Source organism: Oncorhynchus keta, chromosome 21, assembly GCF_023373465.1.
Source record: "Oncorhynchus keta strain PuntledgeMale-10-30-2019 chromosome 21, Oket_V2, whole genome shotgun sequence".
NCBI lineage: Eukaryota > Metazoa > Chordata > Actinopteri > Salmoniformes > Salmonidae > Oncorhynchus > Oncorhynchus keta.
The window spans coordinates 30,433,698-30,452,318 of NC_068441.1; the positions used below are offsets into that span (position 1 = coordinate 30,433,698).

Genomic DNA, 18,621 nt, shown 5'->3' on the forward strand with positions numbered 1-18,621 from the left:
AACACTGTGCACCCGGCAACCTTGGATTGCGCGCACTGCGCCCGGCCTGCCACAGGAGTCGCTGGTGTGCGATGAGACAAGGCTATCCCTACCGGCCAACCCCTCCCAAACCCGGACGACACTAGGCCAATTGTGCGTCGCCCCACGGACCTCCCGGTCGCCGCCGGTTATGACAGAGCCTGGGCACGAACCCAGAGTCTCTGGTGGCACAGCTGCCGCTGCAGTACAGCACCCTTAACCACTGCACCACCATGGAGGCCCCACAAACTTTTACAGATGCACAATTTAGAGCATCCGGTCAGGCTGTATCACCGCCTGCTATGGCAACTGCTCCGCCCGCAACCGCAGGGCTCTCCAGAAGGTTGTGTGGTCTGCCCAATGCATCACCGGGGGCAAGCTACCTGCCCTCCAGGACACCTACAGCACCTGATGTCACAGAAAGGCCCAAAAGATCATCAAGGACAACAACCACCCGAGCCACTCTTTACCACGTTGTCATCCAGAAGGCGAGGTCAGTACAGGTGCATCATAGCTGGGACCGAGAAATTGAAAAACAGCTTCTATCTTAAGGCCTTCTGACTGTAAAATAGTCATCACTAGCACATTAGAGGCTGCTGCCCTATATACATAGACTTGAAATCACTGGCCACTTTAATAATGGAACACTAGTCACTTGAATAATGTTTACATATTTTGAATTACTCATATATATATATATGCCGCTGTGATATTGATTGTCCAAATATGTTTTATTCTTAATTCCATTCCTTTGCTTTAGATTGTGTGTATTGTTAGATATTAATTGTTGGATATTACTGCACTGTTCAAAGTATTCCTCCAGTGAAGGTGGGTGGTCGGTACAGTAAATTCTGTCCAATCCCAAACTGCCCATGTCTGGGATTTGGGGGTGGGAGGAGTGTATCCCTCTGGTGGTTGATTCTTTACATGGACTTGGGTGAAGTTTCCCCGTAGACACTAATCTTGGGTCAGCATTGCATTTTCCAAACTAATGGTTAAAGTTAGGATTGGGGGAGGGGAAGTTGATCCTAGATCTGTACCTAGGTGAAACTTCACCACAGATAGTTGTTGATGCCTTGCATAACCTTTGAGCTTCTGAGTGGGGCAGCAGTCTAAGGCACTGCATCTCAATGCTAGAGGCGTCACAACAGACCCTGGTTTGATTCCAGGCTGTATCACAACCAGCTGTGATTGGGAGTCCCGTAGAGCGGTGCACAAATGGCCCAGCGTAGTCTGGGTTAGGTTTTGGCCAGGGTAGGCTGTCATTGTAAATAAGAACTTGTTCTTAACTGACTTGGTTAAATTAAAAGAATAAGTGAGATGCCTGGTTGAGCCTGTTTTACTAGTGCTTCAACTGAGAGTTTCAAGTAGTGTTAATCGACATCTGGAATGACATCATATGCCATAGGTGGAGCTAGTAGCGCTGCACAAAGATTTCCATAAAACACGGAGTCAATCATGAATTGAAGCTACCTTGGCCAACTTCATGGATTCATTTGACTTCAGATTCATTTTCCTACTCCTTTCTGTGCTCTGTATTAGCTGAGATCATTAGGAGGGCCTGATTATTAACATAATAGCCAGATTGGTGTCAGATAATCTGTTCTTATTAACATCATCTACAAAGCTAACATGTGGACTTATTTTAAGAGTGTCATACCATGGATCATTTAGCTGTTTGATTTTGAAACACATATTCATAAATGGAAAAAAACAACACATTCATAAATCCATATGCGTCTGTAGACGAAACCGTTCAGATGCTACAGACGTTTTCGGGATGTCTCATGGTCTGACAAACACCACTGCAGAATGCCCACCTTCTACCGTAGATGCAGAAGGCCAACAGGCTGTGGTAATTGAGACGCAGCCCATGCATCAACAACAACAAAAAACATACAGTAGCCCTATTTCTATCTTAAACTGACGGATTTTGATGGAGATTTTTTTAATTACGTGACAGATTGTTAATGCCCTCTATAGGGCCTCAAACAGTAATTTGTGTAGCCTACATCACACGTTCAAGAAAGACAAATACATTGACATGTATTCCAGAAATCAGAAATTGTCCATTACAAACAATGGAGATTGATACAAACATTTTTTTTATTAGTGTGCCAAATTGGTACAACTCAGGCCTGATGAGGTGTGTAGCCTATTCCTCTAGATGTCACTCTAATGTCAGGTAAGGATTGTATTGTCTTCCGCATTCCGTCAGTTTCATAATGATCCCTTGCATAGCAGGTCGTACCAGAGTTACCTGTTCGGGCGCAACAATAGTAGTGAAACGATGACTACAATAGTTTGATATGGGTTTTCTTTCCAACAGTTCAACAGCCGACGAAGATTGGAATACTTTGATGCGCTCAAAGGTCTGTATACTATACTGCGTAAAACCAAGGGTGTGGGGGATAGAACCGGTGAACGCTACTGTATCGTGTTTGCGGATGTACAAGCGTATCCAGTCAGATATGATTGTGGCATGCTGGTAGGTATCCTATGAAAATTACTATGTAATCCGATGCATAAACCACCGTAATTGATATATTTGGCTGTCCGCTTGAATTTTAAAGAGCCAAATAATTGGATTTTGTCTGAATTACGCAGTATACTCATACATGCCGTGCTGTATCAGTAGGCTACGTGTCATGTTTACATTGGGTCCTTATACAGCTTTAATGTCCAACTCCTCTCTCTGCCTGTTGCCCAGGGTTATGTTATGCATGGTACAGCATTATTTAGGACTAATTTAGTAGTCTGCTAATTTGAAGAATGTGAAGACTGATGTCACTTTGTTTGGTGGTGGTCCTTACAATCCGGGATCTTTGGAACGTCTCTTTATAATGGGAAGAGGTTAGGGTAGGCACGTCCCAAAGAAGCCGGATAGCACTGACCGTTTGGTGATTGCAATGCATAGTGGTGGCTTCAGTAGCTGTTTAACAAATTGAAAACAATGTATATCCATTGATGCATTTAGGAATGTACTTCTTTGCATCATACAGGCAGCGAGCGACATGCCATGATGACACTCACTGATAAAATGTCCGTCATACTTTTTTATAACTATGTTGTAGTCTGACAAAAGGACTTTCAAAGTTGGGTCCTCCTGAATCATCCAACTATTCTATAGTGTATGACTTGTCTCCATTCTCCTCCTGTCCTTTAGGCCCTAAGCAGAACCCCTGGGCTAGTTTGATGACAAGCTAGGCTAGAAGATGAGGAGGAGTCTAAATGACTGTTTCGTCTTTGACGTATTGACCCGTCTACTGTTGTTTGCAGTGTTCTGGTAAGTTGGCGGTTTTTAATGATAGAGATGGAGTATCAAATATACTATTCATTCTGACCCAAGTGGTCTGGACAACAACCTTGATTCATGTTTTGACCAGGGCCCAGGGTCTTGGAGAATGAACAGAGATAGGCTGGCTTTTAAGTGTACACAGAGAGCTAACATCAATGACATCCATGTCAATCTCTCCTGGATCAAAGTAGAGGAGAGATTGACTGCATCACTACTGGGTCAAAGTAGAGGAGAGATTGACTGTATCACTACTTGTCTGTGTGAGAGGTAGTCTGTGCTGATGGCACCGAACTGTCTTTTCAAATGACTAGCACACAGCTTAGACACCCAGGCATACAGTACTCCACAAGACATGCCACCAGGGGTCTCTTCACAGTCGTCATGTCCAGAACAGACTCCGGGAAACGCACAGTACTGCATAGAGCCATAACTACATGGAACTCTATTCCACATCAAGTAACTCATGCAAGCAGTAAATAAGATATGGAACAATGCGGACTGTGAAGAGACACACACACTGGCACACATGCATACGCACACACACACATGCACTCTACACACACATATTGTACTATTGCTGTATGGTGGTACTATACATTTTGTGTTGTAGATATGTAGTGGTGTAATAATGTTATATGATGTACTGTAACATTTTTTTGTGTGATGTGCATTAATGTGTTTGGACCTCAGGAAGAGTGGCTGCTGCCTTGACAGCAGCTAATGGTGATCACTAATAAATGTAACAAGTATTTAAGTAGCTTTCTGGCCTTGAGGGTCAGATTGTTGTGAACTCCTCTGAGTATCGTACCGATTAAACCTTTGTAAATGACATAAGTATTCGCCTTGTCTTTGCATCAATAATCTTCCCACAACTAAGCAAATCGACTATTCCTAACAGTAAGCTTACAGCAACTTTAGATTCATGTGTATAGGTGCTGTTGCCCAGCCTGGTACCAGATCTGTTTGTGCTGTCTTTACAAGTTCTATGACAGTCAATCACCATACAAGTATATTGGAGCTGTTTCCTTGTGTAATAATACAACAGCTACAAATGATTCTCTCTGTCCTCTTAGTGTGACTGAGGTGCTACCTCCTTTCTCTCGTGAGATCCAGCCAGAGGAGATGTGGCTCTACAAATTCCACCATGTGGAGAATGACCACGTTCCTACCAAACTCATGTTTGTAAGTACCAGTACTACTATTGACAGTCTGCATAATTAACCTCCATAATAACGTATTTAAAACAGCCAGCCAAAAAAAATGAACTTCATCTCAATGGTCTGGTTCCTAACAGGGTCTCTTCCTCTCCTAGTGGAGTTATTCCTATTGTCGCTGTCACATTGTAGGCTTGCTCTTTTGGGTCTGAATTTTGTCATGACAGTCTGGTTATCAAAATGATTATCAGAACAAATTGGATTAAGTAATTTTCATGCACACATAAAACTGTTTTGCAGAGCATAGCACTTTTCACCCCTATGGCTGTCATCATGTTGTTTGCCTTCCTGAACAAGACAGAGAAGAGGGACATTAAGGAGGCCTCTCTGGGTAGGTACAATGTTACGCTCGGAAACCCCTCTTTTCTGCAAAGTAGCTGCAGGCAAACTCAATGGATTTGGACTCTCCTTTAAGGCAAGATAACAGTTTAATTAACTACGGTTGAGGGTAAAGGTTTAACTGGGATGTGGACACAAAGTTAGGGTTGTGGTTGAGACTAGGGTTAGGGTAACCTAATGTAGCAGGCGTAAAATAAATGGCTAAGCTGCGTTTCTTTCTTTCTGGTCCCGATGAGAAAAAAAACACCTGTCAGGGGAGATTATCTTCTGCACTGTTTAACCAGTCCAGTAAATGTGGAGGAGGAGTTAAGATGGAGCGTCACCTTGTTAATGTCCAAAAGTGGAAGTCGCGTCAAAAGCACTCTTTCCATTTTCCATCTTGTAGTTTCAGTCTCCGCAGAGGACGGGGTTATGATTGAGAACATAAAGTCTTTGGCTTTGTTTATACAGCCGGCCCAATTCTGATTTTTTTTCCCCCCCCAGTAATTTTTCAGAGCTGATTTGATTGGTCAAACAATTAGTGAAAAAGATCAGAATTGGCCTGCCTGTCTAAACGCAGCCATAGACAACATTCAAGGCAATAAATTGTTTCACAAATTGAAGTTTTTAAGAACTAAGATAAGCTTGCTTTTACATAAATATCATATCCACCTTTACTGTAGATAACCCATGAAGATGTTTTGACTCATGATGAGCAACACAGTATGAAGTACAAGTCACATTTAAAAATATATATATATATATTTAAAATCAGTGAGACAGTCCCAATCCTTTCATATTTTATGGGCTAAATTGAAGTGATAGTAAAGTGTTGGAAAGACGGGGGAGATAGGGGAGGGAAAGGGCAGTGGGTCGGAGACGAACAATGGTCAGTGGCTGTAACCACTGGACCACATAGGCCACATAAGAGTCTCTTTCTGATTGACTTACATGTCAAATACTGTCACGTCATACTACAGAATACATACAGTCTCTGTCTTCCTTTCAGCTGTGACGTTGACTCTGCTACTCAATGGGGTTTTCACCAACGCTATCAAATTGGCAGTGGGCAGGCCGCGGCCAGATTTCTTCTACCGCTGTTTCCCTGATGGTCAGATGAACACGGAGCTGCGATGCAGTGGAGACCCCGACACCGTAGAGGAGGGGAGGAAGAGCTTCCCTAGCGGACACTCCTCATGTGAGAGCATACCTAAGGTCCATGCACGCATGCGCACACACACTTTACCAGTAACACTAATGACAGCTGGCGCCAGTTGATTACAACTAACGCAACACTTTTATGTCACAAACCGTTCTTTAGGTCAGCTAACTACATTATACTGTACATATCCAAGACCTTGACCTTTCTCTCTATGCGTTGCCTTCTCAGTTGCCTTTGCTGGTCTGGGCTTCACTGCTCTGTATGTGGCGGGGAAGCTGCACTGCTTTAGTCCAGCAGGACGGGGCAAAGCCTGGCGACTCTGTGCCTTCCTCGCCCCTCTCCTCTTTGCCATCCTCATCGCCATGTCCAGGACCTGCGACTACAAGCATCACTGGCAAGGTAGACAGCTTGATAGCTAACACTCGGCAGAAACTAAAATAGTTTTGATTGAAGTGTGGAACTAAAGGGTTTGGTAACAATTTGAACATAAATATACAGTGGGCTCCAGAAGTATTGGGACAGTGACACATTTTTTGTTTTGGCTCTGTACTCCAGCTCTTTGGATTTGAAATGATACAATGACAATGAGGTAGTGCAGACCGTCAGCTTTAATTTTAGGGTACAGTTTAGGAATTACAACACTTTTTGTACATAGTCCCCCCAACAACAAAATGTGTCATTGTCCCAATACTTTTGAAACTTAATGTGTATATACAGTGCCTTCGGAAAGTATTCAGATCACTTGACTTTTTCCACATTTTGTTACATTACAGCCTTATTCTAAAATTGATTAAATAGTTTTTTCCTTCAATCTACACACAATACACCATAATGACGAAGCAAAAACTGGTTTTTAGAAATGTTTGCAAATTTATTTAAAAAAACAACAGATCACATTTACATAAGTACGCAGACCCTTTACCCAGTACTTTGTTGAAGCACCTTTGGCAGTGATTACAACCTCGAGTCTACTTGGGTATGACACTACAAGCTTGGCACACCTGTATTTGGTGAGTTTCTCCCATTCTTCTCTGCAGATCCTCTCAAGCTCTGTCAGTTTGGATGGGGAGCATCGCTACACAGCTATTTTCAGGTCTCTCCAGAGATGTTCGATCGGGTTCAAGTCCGGGCTCCGGCTGGGCCCCTCAAGGACATTCAGAGACTTGTCCTGAAGCCACTCCTGCATTGTGTGCTTAGGGTTATTGTCCTGTTGGAAGGTCAACCTTACCCCAGTCTGAGGTCCTGAGTGCTCTGGAGCAGGTTTTCATAGGTTTTCACTTTTTTCTGTTCATCTTTCCCTCAATCCTCACTAGTCTCCCAGTCCCTGCCTTTGAAAAACATCCCCACAGCATGATGCTGCCATGCTTCACCGTAGGGACAGTGCCAGGTTTCCTCCGGACCCAACGCTTGGAATTCAGGCCAAAGAGTTCAATCTTGGTTTCATCAGACCAGAGAATCTTGTGTCTCATGGTTTGAGAGTCCTTTACGTGCCTTTTGGCAAACTCCAAGCGGGCTGTCATGTGCCTTTTACTGAGGAGTGGCTTCCGTATGGCCACTCTATCATAGAGACCTGATTGCTGGAGTGCTGCAGAGATGGTTGTCTTTCTGGAAGGTTCTCCCATCTTCACAGAGAAACTCTAGAGCTCTGTCAGAGTGACCATAGGTTCACCTCCCTGACCAAGGCCCTTCTCCTCTGATTCCTCAGTTTGGCCAGGCGGCCAACTTTAGGAAGGGTTTTGGTGGTTCCAAACTTCTTCCATTTAAAAATGATGGAGGCCACTGTGTTCTTGGGGAGCTTCAATGCTGCAGACATTTACCCTTCACCAGATCTGTGCCTCAGCGAGTGACCATAGGGTTCTTGGTCACCTCCCTGACCAAGGCCCTTCTCCCCCGATTGCTCAGTTTGGCCGGGCGGCCAGCTCTAGGAAGAATCTTGGTGGTTCCAAACTTCTTCCATTTAAAAATGATGGAGGCCACTGTGTTCTTGGGCACCTTCAATACTGAAGCAATTTTTTGGTAGCCTTCCCCAGATCTGTGCCTTGACACAATCCTGTCTCGGAGCTCTACAGCCAATTCCTTAGACCTCACGGCTTGGTTTTTGCTCTGACATGCACTGTCAACTGTGGGACCTTTTTATATAGACAGATGTGTGCATTTCCAAATTATGTCCAATCAATGTAATTTATCACAGGTGGACTCCAATCAAGTTGTAAAAACATCTCAAAGATGATCGATGGAAACCGGATGCACCTGAGCTTAATTTCGAGTCTCGTAGCAAAGGGTCTGAATACTTAATATATACTGAATAAATAAGGTATTTCTGTTTTTAAATGTTTAATAAATTAGCTAACATTTCTAAAAACCTGTTTTCGCTTTGTCATTATGGGGTATTGTGTCTAGATTTATGTACTGCATATGTCACGGAGTTGCGTCGTACGTTTGTGTACAACCCTTATTACCTCTTCTTGATAATAGGCAGTAATAATAATATTTTCTCATGATACAGTAGAAGGTTGAGCCCGTTACATTCCCACTGTAATGGGCCTATTGATAAAGTGTCGCCTTATCCCGCATGGCGACTGGCTTTACTTTGACCTTCAGGCTTTGTCATTGGCTTTCACAAGCCCTGATCAACTTTTGACGTCTTTATTTTCAAAATAATGCCCACCACTATCAACACAACCCCTGTTTCAAGTGTGGCAAATTACAATTATATTGGCTGGTTACAGATCGTTCACTAAATTGCTGAAATATAAATGTAAACTGAACATAATTCTAATATTTTTGTTCTCCAGATGTCCTGGTGGGCTCTCTGCTGGGGTTGGTGTTTGCCTGTCTGGGCTACTGGCAGCACTACCCGTCTCTCAGTGACTCAGACAGCCACAGGCCCCTGCTGCACAGGGAAGTAGTCCCGGCGGCACAGGAGCGCAAGCAGCAGGAGCAGCAGGCCCAGCAAGCCAACTCGGGATACCTTCTGCCTCTGTAAGGAGCCCCAGGCCTGCTTCTGTACTGGGTGCATCCCCATAATCTCTCCTTCTTCCTTTAGTGTGCACTCGTGTAATAATCCCCACGCATGTAAAAGCATTGGATTGGTGTATGTGTTAGAGTTCCATGTACCAGTCATTTCCTTTCAAATCCATGAAGGGAAGCAACAAGTGCACACTTTGGGAGAAAGGAGAGGTTATTGGAACGCAACCTCTCATTTTACTTTCAAATCATGATGAATACGATTATATGGACAGGGGGAACCTGATCCTAGACCATCAGCCTTGTGATTGCAGATCCAGACCTCCACTGTGGAAAAACAAACAAACAAACAGCTTTAGTTGGAGAGGAGCGGTACCAAGTCGTCTGCTCCTCACTCAATCAGTGCTGTCTGTCGGTCTATTCCAAGAAGAGAAACAGTACTACTGTAATAACAGGGTTGCATTCCCAGGCTGTCATGCTAATATCAATGTTTCTAATCTTTGAAGGACCAATTGTATAGAAGTGAAAGGACCTCCACGGTTACGTTGGATCACAAGTAAGGGGACATGCTAGCAATCTCGGTTTTATAAATCTATGACTAATCCAAATCTAATGAGAAAATTAATGAATCATATGGAGTCTTTCTTGATCACTTAAGATGCCAAAATTCTCCTTTTTTAATGCACTTACAGATACTGTATGTATAGTACGTTGTTTACAATACTGTGCCAATAAAGTTTGTTACCAGGGAATGTACAGATTCAGCAGACTTTCTTTACATTGTCAAATGTCAATATGGTTTTCTACAGTTTTTTGTTAAGTAGGGAACTTCACCCATGCTCTCGCTGAAGCCAATCATCCATGTGGTTTATGTTCTACAGCACAGTATGTTAACAGCACAGGAGGGTGGTGGCACCTTAATTGAGGAGGATGGGCTCGTGGTAATGGCTGGAGCGGAGTTGTTGGAATGGTGTCAAACACGTTTTCAATGTGTTTGATGCCATTCCATTAGTGCCGTTCCAGCCATTATTATGAGCCAGCCTCTACTGGTTAACAGCTGGAACATTGTGTCTTTATGTAGGAGAAGCAGAACACAGACTGACACCTAGCCTATTCATTTGCCAAGTAGCCTTTACACTTCAGTCTGTTCTAAATCTGTTGAGATAGAAGTGTAGAAATGGACTGACTGAATTGTCAAGGCTGACATTTTTTCTTAAATTACCCCCCCACACATACACACTAAATATAATTAAACTTGCAGATGTTCCCATTCCCCACTCAAAGCTTCCCCACTCAAAATCCTCTTAGCTAGGTATTATTATTGAGTTATGATTTTTGTAATTTCTTTAAGATTCTGCCAGTGATTTATAGCCTACAGGTTTACTGTTGTGTTGCTACACATCTCTCTATCGTCGTGGAAATTGACCTTTGATCCTACTACTGAATCACTAAACCGGTGATGTCATTCAGAACATACGAGTGTTGGGACCTGCTTGCGACAAGTAAAGTGTATCAGAGGAAAGTCCACCCTGTTGGAAACCTCAACAAACCTTTGTGTCTTTTTGCGTTTAACAATATCTAAATGGTTTTGGATTTTTATATATTCTAAGGAAGACTATTTGCAACTTTCAACAGAGAGAGAGACATCCTAGAGATCCACTCAGGAGGAACTGCCATATTTGATAGAGCCATACTATAACATTAGCTGTACATTGAAGGTATGTCACTATTTCTGAGGTCTGCTCTCTACTTCAAAGAATGTTAGTTGTAATAGTATAAGTGATGAATTGACTATATTCACTCCCAGCACCATGGTTAAGTGTCAAGTTCCAAGGTAAACAAACATTCCCAGCATGTGAGATGGTATGCACAATCTATCCTAAAGATCCAGATGTCAGTTCCTCTATAGCATCTAAAACAATGCTATTTTCCCTGAACCCCAGCACCAGATGAATGTGTAAATATTAGAATTCTGTTTGTGCCTCACAGGTAGCGTGTTAAAGCTTACTGGGTGACCAACCTGAGCCAATCAAATTACACCTCTGTCTTCATACAGTAGCCAGACAGTAGGTAAGCTTGTTTTCCATTTATTCGTGTCGTTCTGTTCTTTAAAAGCAGACAAAAAATATGGAAGTCGCCTATGGGGAATATCTAAGAAATCTATTTAATATTATTTTCTGTCCTACTCTATTCTAATATATTCTATTTACTCCCACTCTCACATAGCTTCACTGATCTATCTGCCATGGAAGGTGTGACAGGTGTATATGAGCCGGTGCAGCACCATTGGTTCCACTGCCAGAATCCGGTGGACTGTAGAAGCTCCTGGATCCCATTCAGCAGAGAGGATTCTCTACGGCTGGAGGAGACACACAAACATGGCATGAGACTATTCATCACACTTTTACAAATACACATTTAATACAATACACATTACACTAATACACATGTAATACACATGAAATGTTCATGAATTAGTTTATTTATACAGAGGGAAATCATTTAAAATGTCAAGTATACAGTTAAAACCATATACAGTTAAAGACATTGTTCTTGTATTGTTACCCCTCTATACCACAAACTATGTGATGTAGTACCCCGAAACAAGAATATAACTCAATCCTACTTCGGAGTGAACCATTGTTCATGCAATAGAGCCTTATTAAGATAATGGTAGCACTTTACATTAGAGGATGGAATAAAGTGGTAATAGCCTGGTAGTAGAATGGTAACACGTTATCGTTACTCACAACTTTGAATTGAATTGAATGAAAATATTATTTGTCCAGATAACCCTTAAGTCCAGTTGAATGAAGTGATCCCTGATGATAACAGCAATGATAAAGATGATTATAATGATGTCCTCATAATTGTGGGTTTGCTCCTAACAGGGGAGACCAGTGGGGAGGAAGAAGTGGAGGTGGTGGTAGCCACAGAAGGGAGGCGTTTCGACGTGAGGCTGAAGGAGAGGAAGTGCTTTGCGGTGTATTGGGAGCAGCCCCCCTTGGAGGTGAGGCGCTGCTCCTGGTTCCACAAAGGAGACAAGGACATCTCCTACACCCCTTACCCAGAGGACACCAGCCTAGTCCTGGAGGTAGGACACAGTCTTTAATGGAACCCTGGTGCCTATATAGTACACAGGGCCCTGGTCAAAAGTAATGCTCTACTGTATATAGGGAATAGGGTGCCATATCAGATGCACACATCATTACAAAGTGATATCTACCCTGTTACCTTGGTGTTTATCTTAGTGCCGTAGTATTGTGGGGCCAGTATTTACTTATTTCTACAGTCTGAAGAGGTATACTGCAGATTGGCATGACCATAATCTGTCAATTTATCAAACCTTAATTACATTGTAAATAACATTTTATGACTGACTGGATTTCAACCCGAGTCAACTGCACGCCCCAAGACTTGCTCTAACTACCCGAGCTAATGCCTGGAGGGCAGGAGACGCGGGTTCGAACCCCAGTCCGTTACATTTGTATCACTGTATTAAGGAGGCCTACATGATGGCAGTGAAGCTGAATGAGTGGATGAAGAAGATACAATTCCCCACTGGAGAAACGGTGGTGTTGCACAGTCCTACGGTATGACTCCCCATTCATGATTACAATTAGCCCACTGTAGTATACTGTCTGTAAAGACCAGGTCAATATTGCGCTGTAAAATATAACTTATGCAACTCAAGAGTTTATAGACCTTGCTCTGTCTCCGATAGCTTATGACACAGCAACAGACAATCCCCTTGAAGGACTGGATAAGCCTCTCTGAGCAGAGTCAACCCAGGATGGTCAAGAGGGGGCTGGAGGGTATTAGAGTAGAGCTACCTGAAGGTAAGCCCTCAAATGTATGAGCCAGGCCTCCCCTCTTCACTGAGGGCTTTCTACAGCTCAGTGTAAGATGGTCACTCCTCTACTGTACTACCATATGTATTAAATGCCAACAGTGCTGGTAATTGGCCTGAACAACAGACAGACATTGTGTACGGAGATCTCAGGTTTTTGGAACCTCTAATGCATTTGAGGATAATTTACAGTACATGTTGATAATTACATGATGACAAATGACAATTCCTTACACAGTATACAGTGTATTCGTAAAGTATTCAGACCCCTTGACTTTTTCCACATTTTGTTACGTTACAACCTTATTCTAAAATGTATTAAAATGTTGTTGTTTTTCTTATCAATCTACACACAATACCCCATAATGACAAAGCCAAAACAGGTTTTTAGAAATATTAGCAAACGTATATATATATATTTTTAAACGTAAATATCACATTTACATAAGTATTCAGACCCTTTACTCAGTACTTTGTTGAAGCACCTTTGGCAGCGATGTCTTCTAGGGTATGACGCTACAAGCTTGGCACACCTGTATTTGGGGAGTTTCTCAAATTCCTCGCTGCAGATCCTCTCAAGCTCTGTCAGGTTGGATGGGGAGCATTGCTGCATGGCTATTTTCAGGTCTCTCCAGAGATGTTAGATCGGGTTCATGTCTGGGCTCCGGCTGGCCACTCAAGGACATTCAGAGACTTGTCGTGAAGCCACTCCTGCGTTGTCGTGGCTGTGTGCTTAGGGTTGTTGTCTTGTTGAAAGGTGAACCTTCGCCCCAGTCTGAGGTCCTGAGCAGGTTTTCATCAAGGATCTCTCTGTACTTTGCTCTGTTCATATTTCCCTCAATCCTGACTAGTCTCCCAGTCCCTGGCGCTGAAAAACATCCCCACAGCATGATACTGCCACCACCATGCTTCACCGTAGGGATGGTGCCAGGAATCTTGTTTCTCATGGTCCGAGAGTCTTTAGGTGCCTTTTGGCAAACTCCAAGTGGGCTGTCATGTGCCTTTTACTGAGGAGTGGCTTCCGTATGGCCACTGTACCATAAAGGCCTGATTGTTGGAGTGCTGAGGAAATGGTTGTCCTTCTGGAAGGTTCTCCCATCTCCACAGAGGAACTCTAGAGCTCTGTCAGAGTGACCATAGGGTTCTTGGTCACCTCCCTGACCAAGGCCCTTCTCATCTGATTGCTCAGTTTGGTCAGGCGGCCAACTCTAGGAAGGGTTTTGGTGGTTCCAAATTTCTTCCATTTAAGATTGATGGGGTCACTGTGTTCTTGGGGAGCTTCAATGCTGCAGACATTTACCCTTCCCCAGATCTGTGCTTCAACTCAATCCTGTCTCGGAGCTCTACGGACAATTCCTTTGACCTCATGGCTTGATTTTTGCTCTGACATACACTGTCAACTGTGGGACCTTATACAGACAGGTGTGTGCTTTTCCAAATCATGTCCAATCAATGGAATTTCCCACAGGTGGATTCCAATTAATTAATATCCACATGAGCTCAATTTCGAATCTCATAGCAAAGGGCCTGAATATTTACGTAAATAAGCTAATTTTTTTTGTAATACATTTGCAAATTTGCTTTGTCATTATGAGGTATTGTGTGTAAATTGCTGAGGATTTTTATTTATTTAATCCATTGTAGAAAAAGGCTTTAATGTAACAAAATGTGGAAAAAGTCAAGGGGTCTGAATACTTTCCGAAGACACTGTACATTATTTGTGTTGTTGGTTTTCAGGAGAACCTGACCAAGTGGACCACCTTGTGTTCATGGTGCATGGCATTGGACCAACCTGTGACATCCAGCTGCGTGGGGTCGTTCAGTGTGGTGTGTAGAACATTTGATCCTTACCCCTTTACCGGCCTTCAGATTTTGTCATAGAAATACAGCCTAATGAATGAATGCCCTCCCTTCTCTCTTTTGTCCCTCTCTCCCCCATGTAGTGAATGATTTCCGGGGTGCCTCTCTAAGCCTACTGAGCAGTCACTTCAAGCAGAGTCAAGATGGGACCCACATGGGCCGTGTTGAGTTCCTGCCAGTCGACTGGCACCGGGTGCTACATGGTGATGCCACTGGGGTGGATGAGTAAGGCCTTGTACACACACACTCTCTCTCGCTCATTCTCTGTCTCTTTCTCTCTCTTCTTTTCTCTCTCTCTTAACAACACACTTTGACACTCACCATACAGAGATATCCAGAGGATCACCCTGCCCAGCATCAGTCGTCTGCGTCAGTTCAGCAACAGCACGGTGTTGGACCTGTTCTTCTACAACAGCCCCACATACTGCCAGACCATCATAGACACTGTGGCCTCAGAGATCAACCGCCTCCACCAAGTCTTCCTCCAGCGACACCCGCAATTCACTGGGGAAGTGTCACTGGCTGGACACAGTTTGGGTCAGTACCTCATAGACCTCTCCTAACTTTTTAAAGCCCCTCCTAACTCTCTCTCTCTCTCTCTCTCTCTCTCTCTCTCTCTTTTGTCTTTATTTAGACAAGGCTAGTATTGATAACCATTATAGTAAGTTGTATTCTTTATTTATATGACTTTTCTAGGTTCTCTGATCCTCTTTGACCTTCTGACAAATCAAGAAATAAGGAACAAAGATGAAGAGGGAGTAAGTAACAGACTACTGCCAAAATGTACAACTCCATTTTGGTCATGGACACAACCACCAGCATTTTTATTCTAATTAGCTTGATGTTAATCCTGTATGTGTTGTGCTTCAGAGTAGCGTCAGCAGTCCAAGTGAAGCAACCCCATTAGACTTTGAGAGCTTTGAGGACACACTTAGGAACTTTGGATTGGGCAAGTATGTCCAAATGCTTTCAAAGGAGCAGATGGACTTGGAATCACTGGTAAGCATGTGCGTGTGTGTGTGCATATGTGTGTGTGTGTGTATGTTTGTGTGTGTGTGTGACTGTCTAACGACTGTTTGTGTCCTCTGTCTATTCACTAGGGGCTGTGTTCAGAGACATTCTTCAAGGACTTGGGAATACCCTTGGGGCCTCGCAAGAAGATCATGTACTTGTTGAAGAGATGGAGAGGGGTATGACCTATCTCTCATTCACATCCAAATGGATTCAGTCATTGCACATAAACACCATGTGAAATTTTTCCCCACTGTTCAAAATCTTTGATCTAACGTTCCAGTCTATTGGATCCATTGTGCATAGCTTCCTGTCTGTCTCGGCCATGACAATATTCTATCCTAACTGTTTGTAAAAGGCTGGAAGCTGGAAGTAGTGTCGCAAAAAATACCCTTTTCCTTACATAGGACACTACTTGGGCCCTGGTCAAAAGAAGTGCACTATGTAGGGAATAGGATGCCATTTGTGATGTAGACTCATTGTTTAGATTGTTATTGGAGCTCCTCTCTCTCTCGCTCTCTCCTTTGGCCCAGCAGCAGGAATCCAGGACAGGAACTTCACACCCAGTTCCTGGCATCCCCGGCATTGCCGGTGTGTATTCCCAAGTCCAAGAACACCCGACCCTCCTTTCAGGCACCCCCTCCACCAGCCCAGTGGATTACAAGTACTTTGACATTGGCATTGGCCAGGTAAACAAACAACAGTGACAGCATTCTGTTACATGTACACATGCCTTTTCTCTGTCTCCCTCCCTGTCCTCCAATCACAATGACGGAATGTCTTAAAAGTGTCTTAACGCAGTTAGCATGAGGCCCAACTAATACAACTGAAAATCTACTTCAATTAAATGTTTAATTTCATTTGAAAATGTTGCTACATTTTGATATCCATCCTTAGTTACAGAAAATGCAGATTTTACATACTCATACATACTCAATTACTATTAACCATTAACCCTTTCCTTTCCTTCCCAGGTGTCCATCGTGTACCCTCAGCTGGCCTTCCAGCCACAGGCCTTCTTTGCCTTGGGCTCTCCTATAGGAATGTTCCTCATGGTGCGCGGCCTGAAGAGGATCGATCCCAAATACAGCCTCCCCACCTGCAAAAGCTTCTACAACATCTACCATCCAGTATGTTTATTGATCATACGTTATGAATATTTAATGTAGCTAAAGTCCATCTAAGTCATGAATATTCATAACAACCTGACTATGTGTTCTTCCTCGATGCAGTTTGACCCGGTGGCCTATAGGATTGAGCCCATGGTGGTGTTTCCAGATGTGGACTTGCCCCCCATACTGATCCCACATCACAAGGGCAGGAAGAGGATGCATCTTGGTGAGACCTGAGACATAAAGCCTTGATCTGGACGTTACAGAAACATTTCAAGAAATACACTTGCTGCTTACCACTGGTCAATGGTAGCCCTATATGTTATGAGCTTTTTGTTAGGACCCTTAGGGAGCATTGCTAAAGCTCTGACCTGTCTGATCATGTAAAAACGCTGCCCTTCAATGAAGACATTGTTTTTATCCAGTGACAGTGTGAAAACTTTCATCCACCATCCAATGCAGTGACGCTGTGTTGATATTGTGTCCCTCAGAGCTGAAAGACAGTTTGAAGCGCGTCAGCTCAGATCTACTGCTCTCCATCAGTACTTTCCGTGGTGTGTGGCAGACCCTCACCATGCTACCTGTCAACACACTACCCCCGGTGGCCGGGGTAGGAACCACAGCTGCACTGCCACCTCAGGAGTCAGAAGGTGGGAGACCAGTGTGTAAGTCATTTAATTCATTCATTCATTCATTAGGAACCATATGTAATGTTTTAACATACATGTATTACTTTATTCTTCATAGTCTAAAAAACAAATGTCACTGTTTTTATTGTAGTAATTATAGTGTAGCTACACAGGTACCCTTTAAGAGCAATGTAATGTAACATGATGTAAATATGGTTACATTTATGTGTAATATGTTTTTTGTATGTACTATGTGTATTTTTATCATGTTACCCCTGTCTGCAACCAGATTTCCCTCTGGGGACAATAAAGTTTGAACTGTGTTACCTGAATCTTCCCTCAATACTCTTTTCCAGGTAGTGGGGCCTCAAATGGTACAGTCTCACCTACAGAGATGAGGAATATCAGTGTTGGAATGTTGAATGGCGGACGTCGGTTTGATTATGTCCTTCAGGAGAAACCCCTAGAGAGCTTCAACGAGTATCTGTTTGCCATTCAGAGCCATCTCTGCTACTGGTAAGAACAAATGAGTGAGGGTTGGTATATTACATGTATTCTTTAGCTTTCTGCGGTATCTCATGTTTTCTTTTGTGTTTCAGGGATTCCAAGGATACTGTGCTGCTGCTTTTGAGGGAAATCTATGAGGGGAAGGGATTCCTTCTCTAGCATCTCCAAATGTCAATGTAAATGATGGAGCTTATGAGTTGTGTATAATGCTTGTAATACAGGAGGCTCTGGAAGCATGCTACTGTATGCATCAAATTTGTTTGATTTCATTATAAAAAATAGTTTAGTGTATTGAGGCTTTTGTTAAATGCACTTTAAATAAATTGTGATTTGATCTGGAGGTTAGTCATTTACATAAACTGTTGTTTTTGGGTATAAACCTAATGCACCGTTTGATTATGGGCTCATCGTAGTTTGTTTACAAACATGGAAAATGTGACTAACTTTTCATTAAAGGTGTTATTCTAATTATTCACCCTTTTTAAAAATGATATAGGCCTATACAGCAATTTAGCACTATACAATGCCTTGCGAAAGTATTCGGCCCCCTTGAACTTTGCGACCTTTTGCCACATTTCAGGCTTCAAACATAAAGATATAAAACTGTATTTTTTGTGAAGAATCAACAACAAGTGGGACACAATCATGAAGTGGAACGACATTTATTGGATATTT

General features: G+C 43.0%; 2 protein-coding genes across 9 annotated transcripts; both read left to right on the forward strand.

The window, feature by feature from the left end:
- Positions 1-2,221: 2,221 nt before the first annotated feature.
- Positions 2,222-10,985, forward strand: plpp5 (phospholipid phosphatase 5). 6 transcript variants are annotated; one of them, XR_004829015.2, is made up of 8 exons: positions 2,222-2,390; positions 3,185-3,304; positions 4,390-4,498; positions 4,771-4,861; positions 5,858-6,063; positions 6,239-6,409; positions 8,806-8,992; positions 9,484-9,729. XR_004829015.2 is itself a non-coding variant. In XM_035797331.2 (8 exons), the coding sequence occupies exons 2-8, from the start codon at positions 3,234-3,236 to the stop codon at positions 10,968-10,970; spliced, it is 822 nt and encodes a 273-aa protein (XP_035653224.1). In that variant the 5' UTR covers positions 2,222-2,390; positions 3,185-3,233; the 3' UTR covers positions 10,971-10,985. The 6 variants fall into 6 exon arrangements, 5 of the variants coding, with proteins under 5 accessions (XP_035653224.1, XP_035653222.1, XP_035653225.1 ...); XM_035797331.2 differs by lacking the exon at positions 9,484-9,729 and adding an exon at positions 10,967-10,985 and having other exon boundaries at positions 5,858-6,046; XM_035797329.2 differs by having other exon boundaries at positions 5,858-6,046.
- On the forward strand, positions 10,627-18,339 carry ddhd2 (DDHD domain containing 2). 3 transcript variants are annotated; one of them, XM_035797326.2, is made up of 18 exons: positions 10,627-10,695; positions 10,967-11,047; positions 11,204-11,358; positions 11,869-12,071; positions 12,481-12,570; positions 12,702-12,816; positions 14,565-14,654; positions 14,771-14,912; positions 15,016-15,224; positions 15,384-15,445; positions 15,558-15,686; positions 15,788-15,877; positions 16,232-16,387; positions 16,673-16,828; positions 16,931-17,036; positions 17,302-17,475; positions 17,796-17,955; positions 18,039-18,339. In XM_035797326.2, exons 3-18 carry the CDS (start codon positions 11,223-11,225, stop codon positions 18,103-18,105), a joined length of 2,085 nt encoding a protein of 694 aa, XP_035653219.1. In that variant the 5' UTR covers positions 10,627-10,695; positions 10,967-11,047; positions 11,204-11,222; the 3' UTR covers positions 18,106-18,339. The 3 variants fall into 3 exon arrangements, with proteins under 3 accessions (XP_035653219.1, XP_035653221.1, XP_035653220.1); XM_035797328.2 differs by having other exon boundaries at positions 16,235-16,387; XM_035797327.2 differs by having other exon boundaries at positions 10,654-10,695; positions 10,967-11,043.
- Positions 18,340-18,621: the final 282 nt, after the last annotated feature.

Excerpts from the sequence above, each read along its gene's own strand:
- plpp5 (XM_035797329.2), top strand. The coding sequence starts at position 3,234 with ATGAGGAGGAGTCTAAATGACTGTTTCGTCTTTGACGTATTGACCCGT. Across the intron at positions 3,305-4,389 it reads CTGTTGTTTGCAGTGTTCTG|TGTGACTGAGGTGCTACCTC; the intron begins GTAAGTTGGCGG and ends CTGTCCTCTTAG. Across the intron at positions 6,410-8,805 it reads CTACAAGCATCACTGGCAAG|ATGTCCTGGTGGGCTCTCTG; the intron begins GTAGACAGCTTG and ends TTTGTTCTCCAG.
- ddhd2 (XM_035797326.2), top strand. The coding sequence starts at position 11,223 with ATGGAAGGTGTGACAGGTGTATATGAGCCGGTGCAGCACCATTGGTTC. Across the intron at positions 15,225-15,383 it reads ACTGGCTGGACACAGTTTGG|GTTCTCTGATCCTCTTTGAC; the intron begins GTCAGTACCTCA and ends TGACTTTTCTAG. Across the intron at positions 15,878-16,231 it reads TGTTGAAGAGATGGAGAGGG|CAGCAGGAATCCAGGACAGG; the intron begins GTATGACCTATC and ends CCTTTGGCCCAG.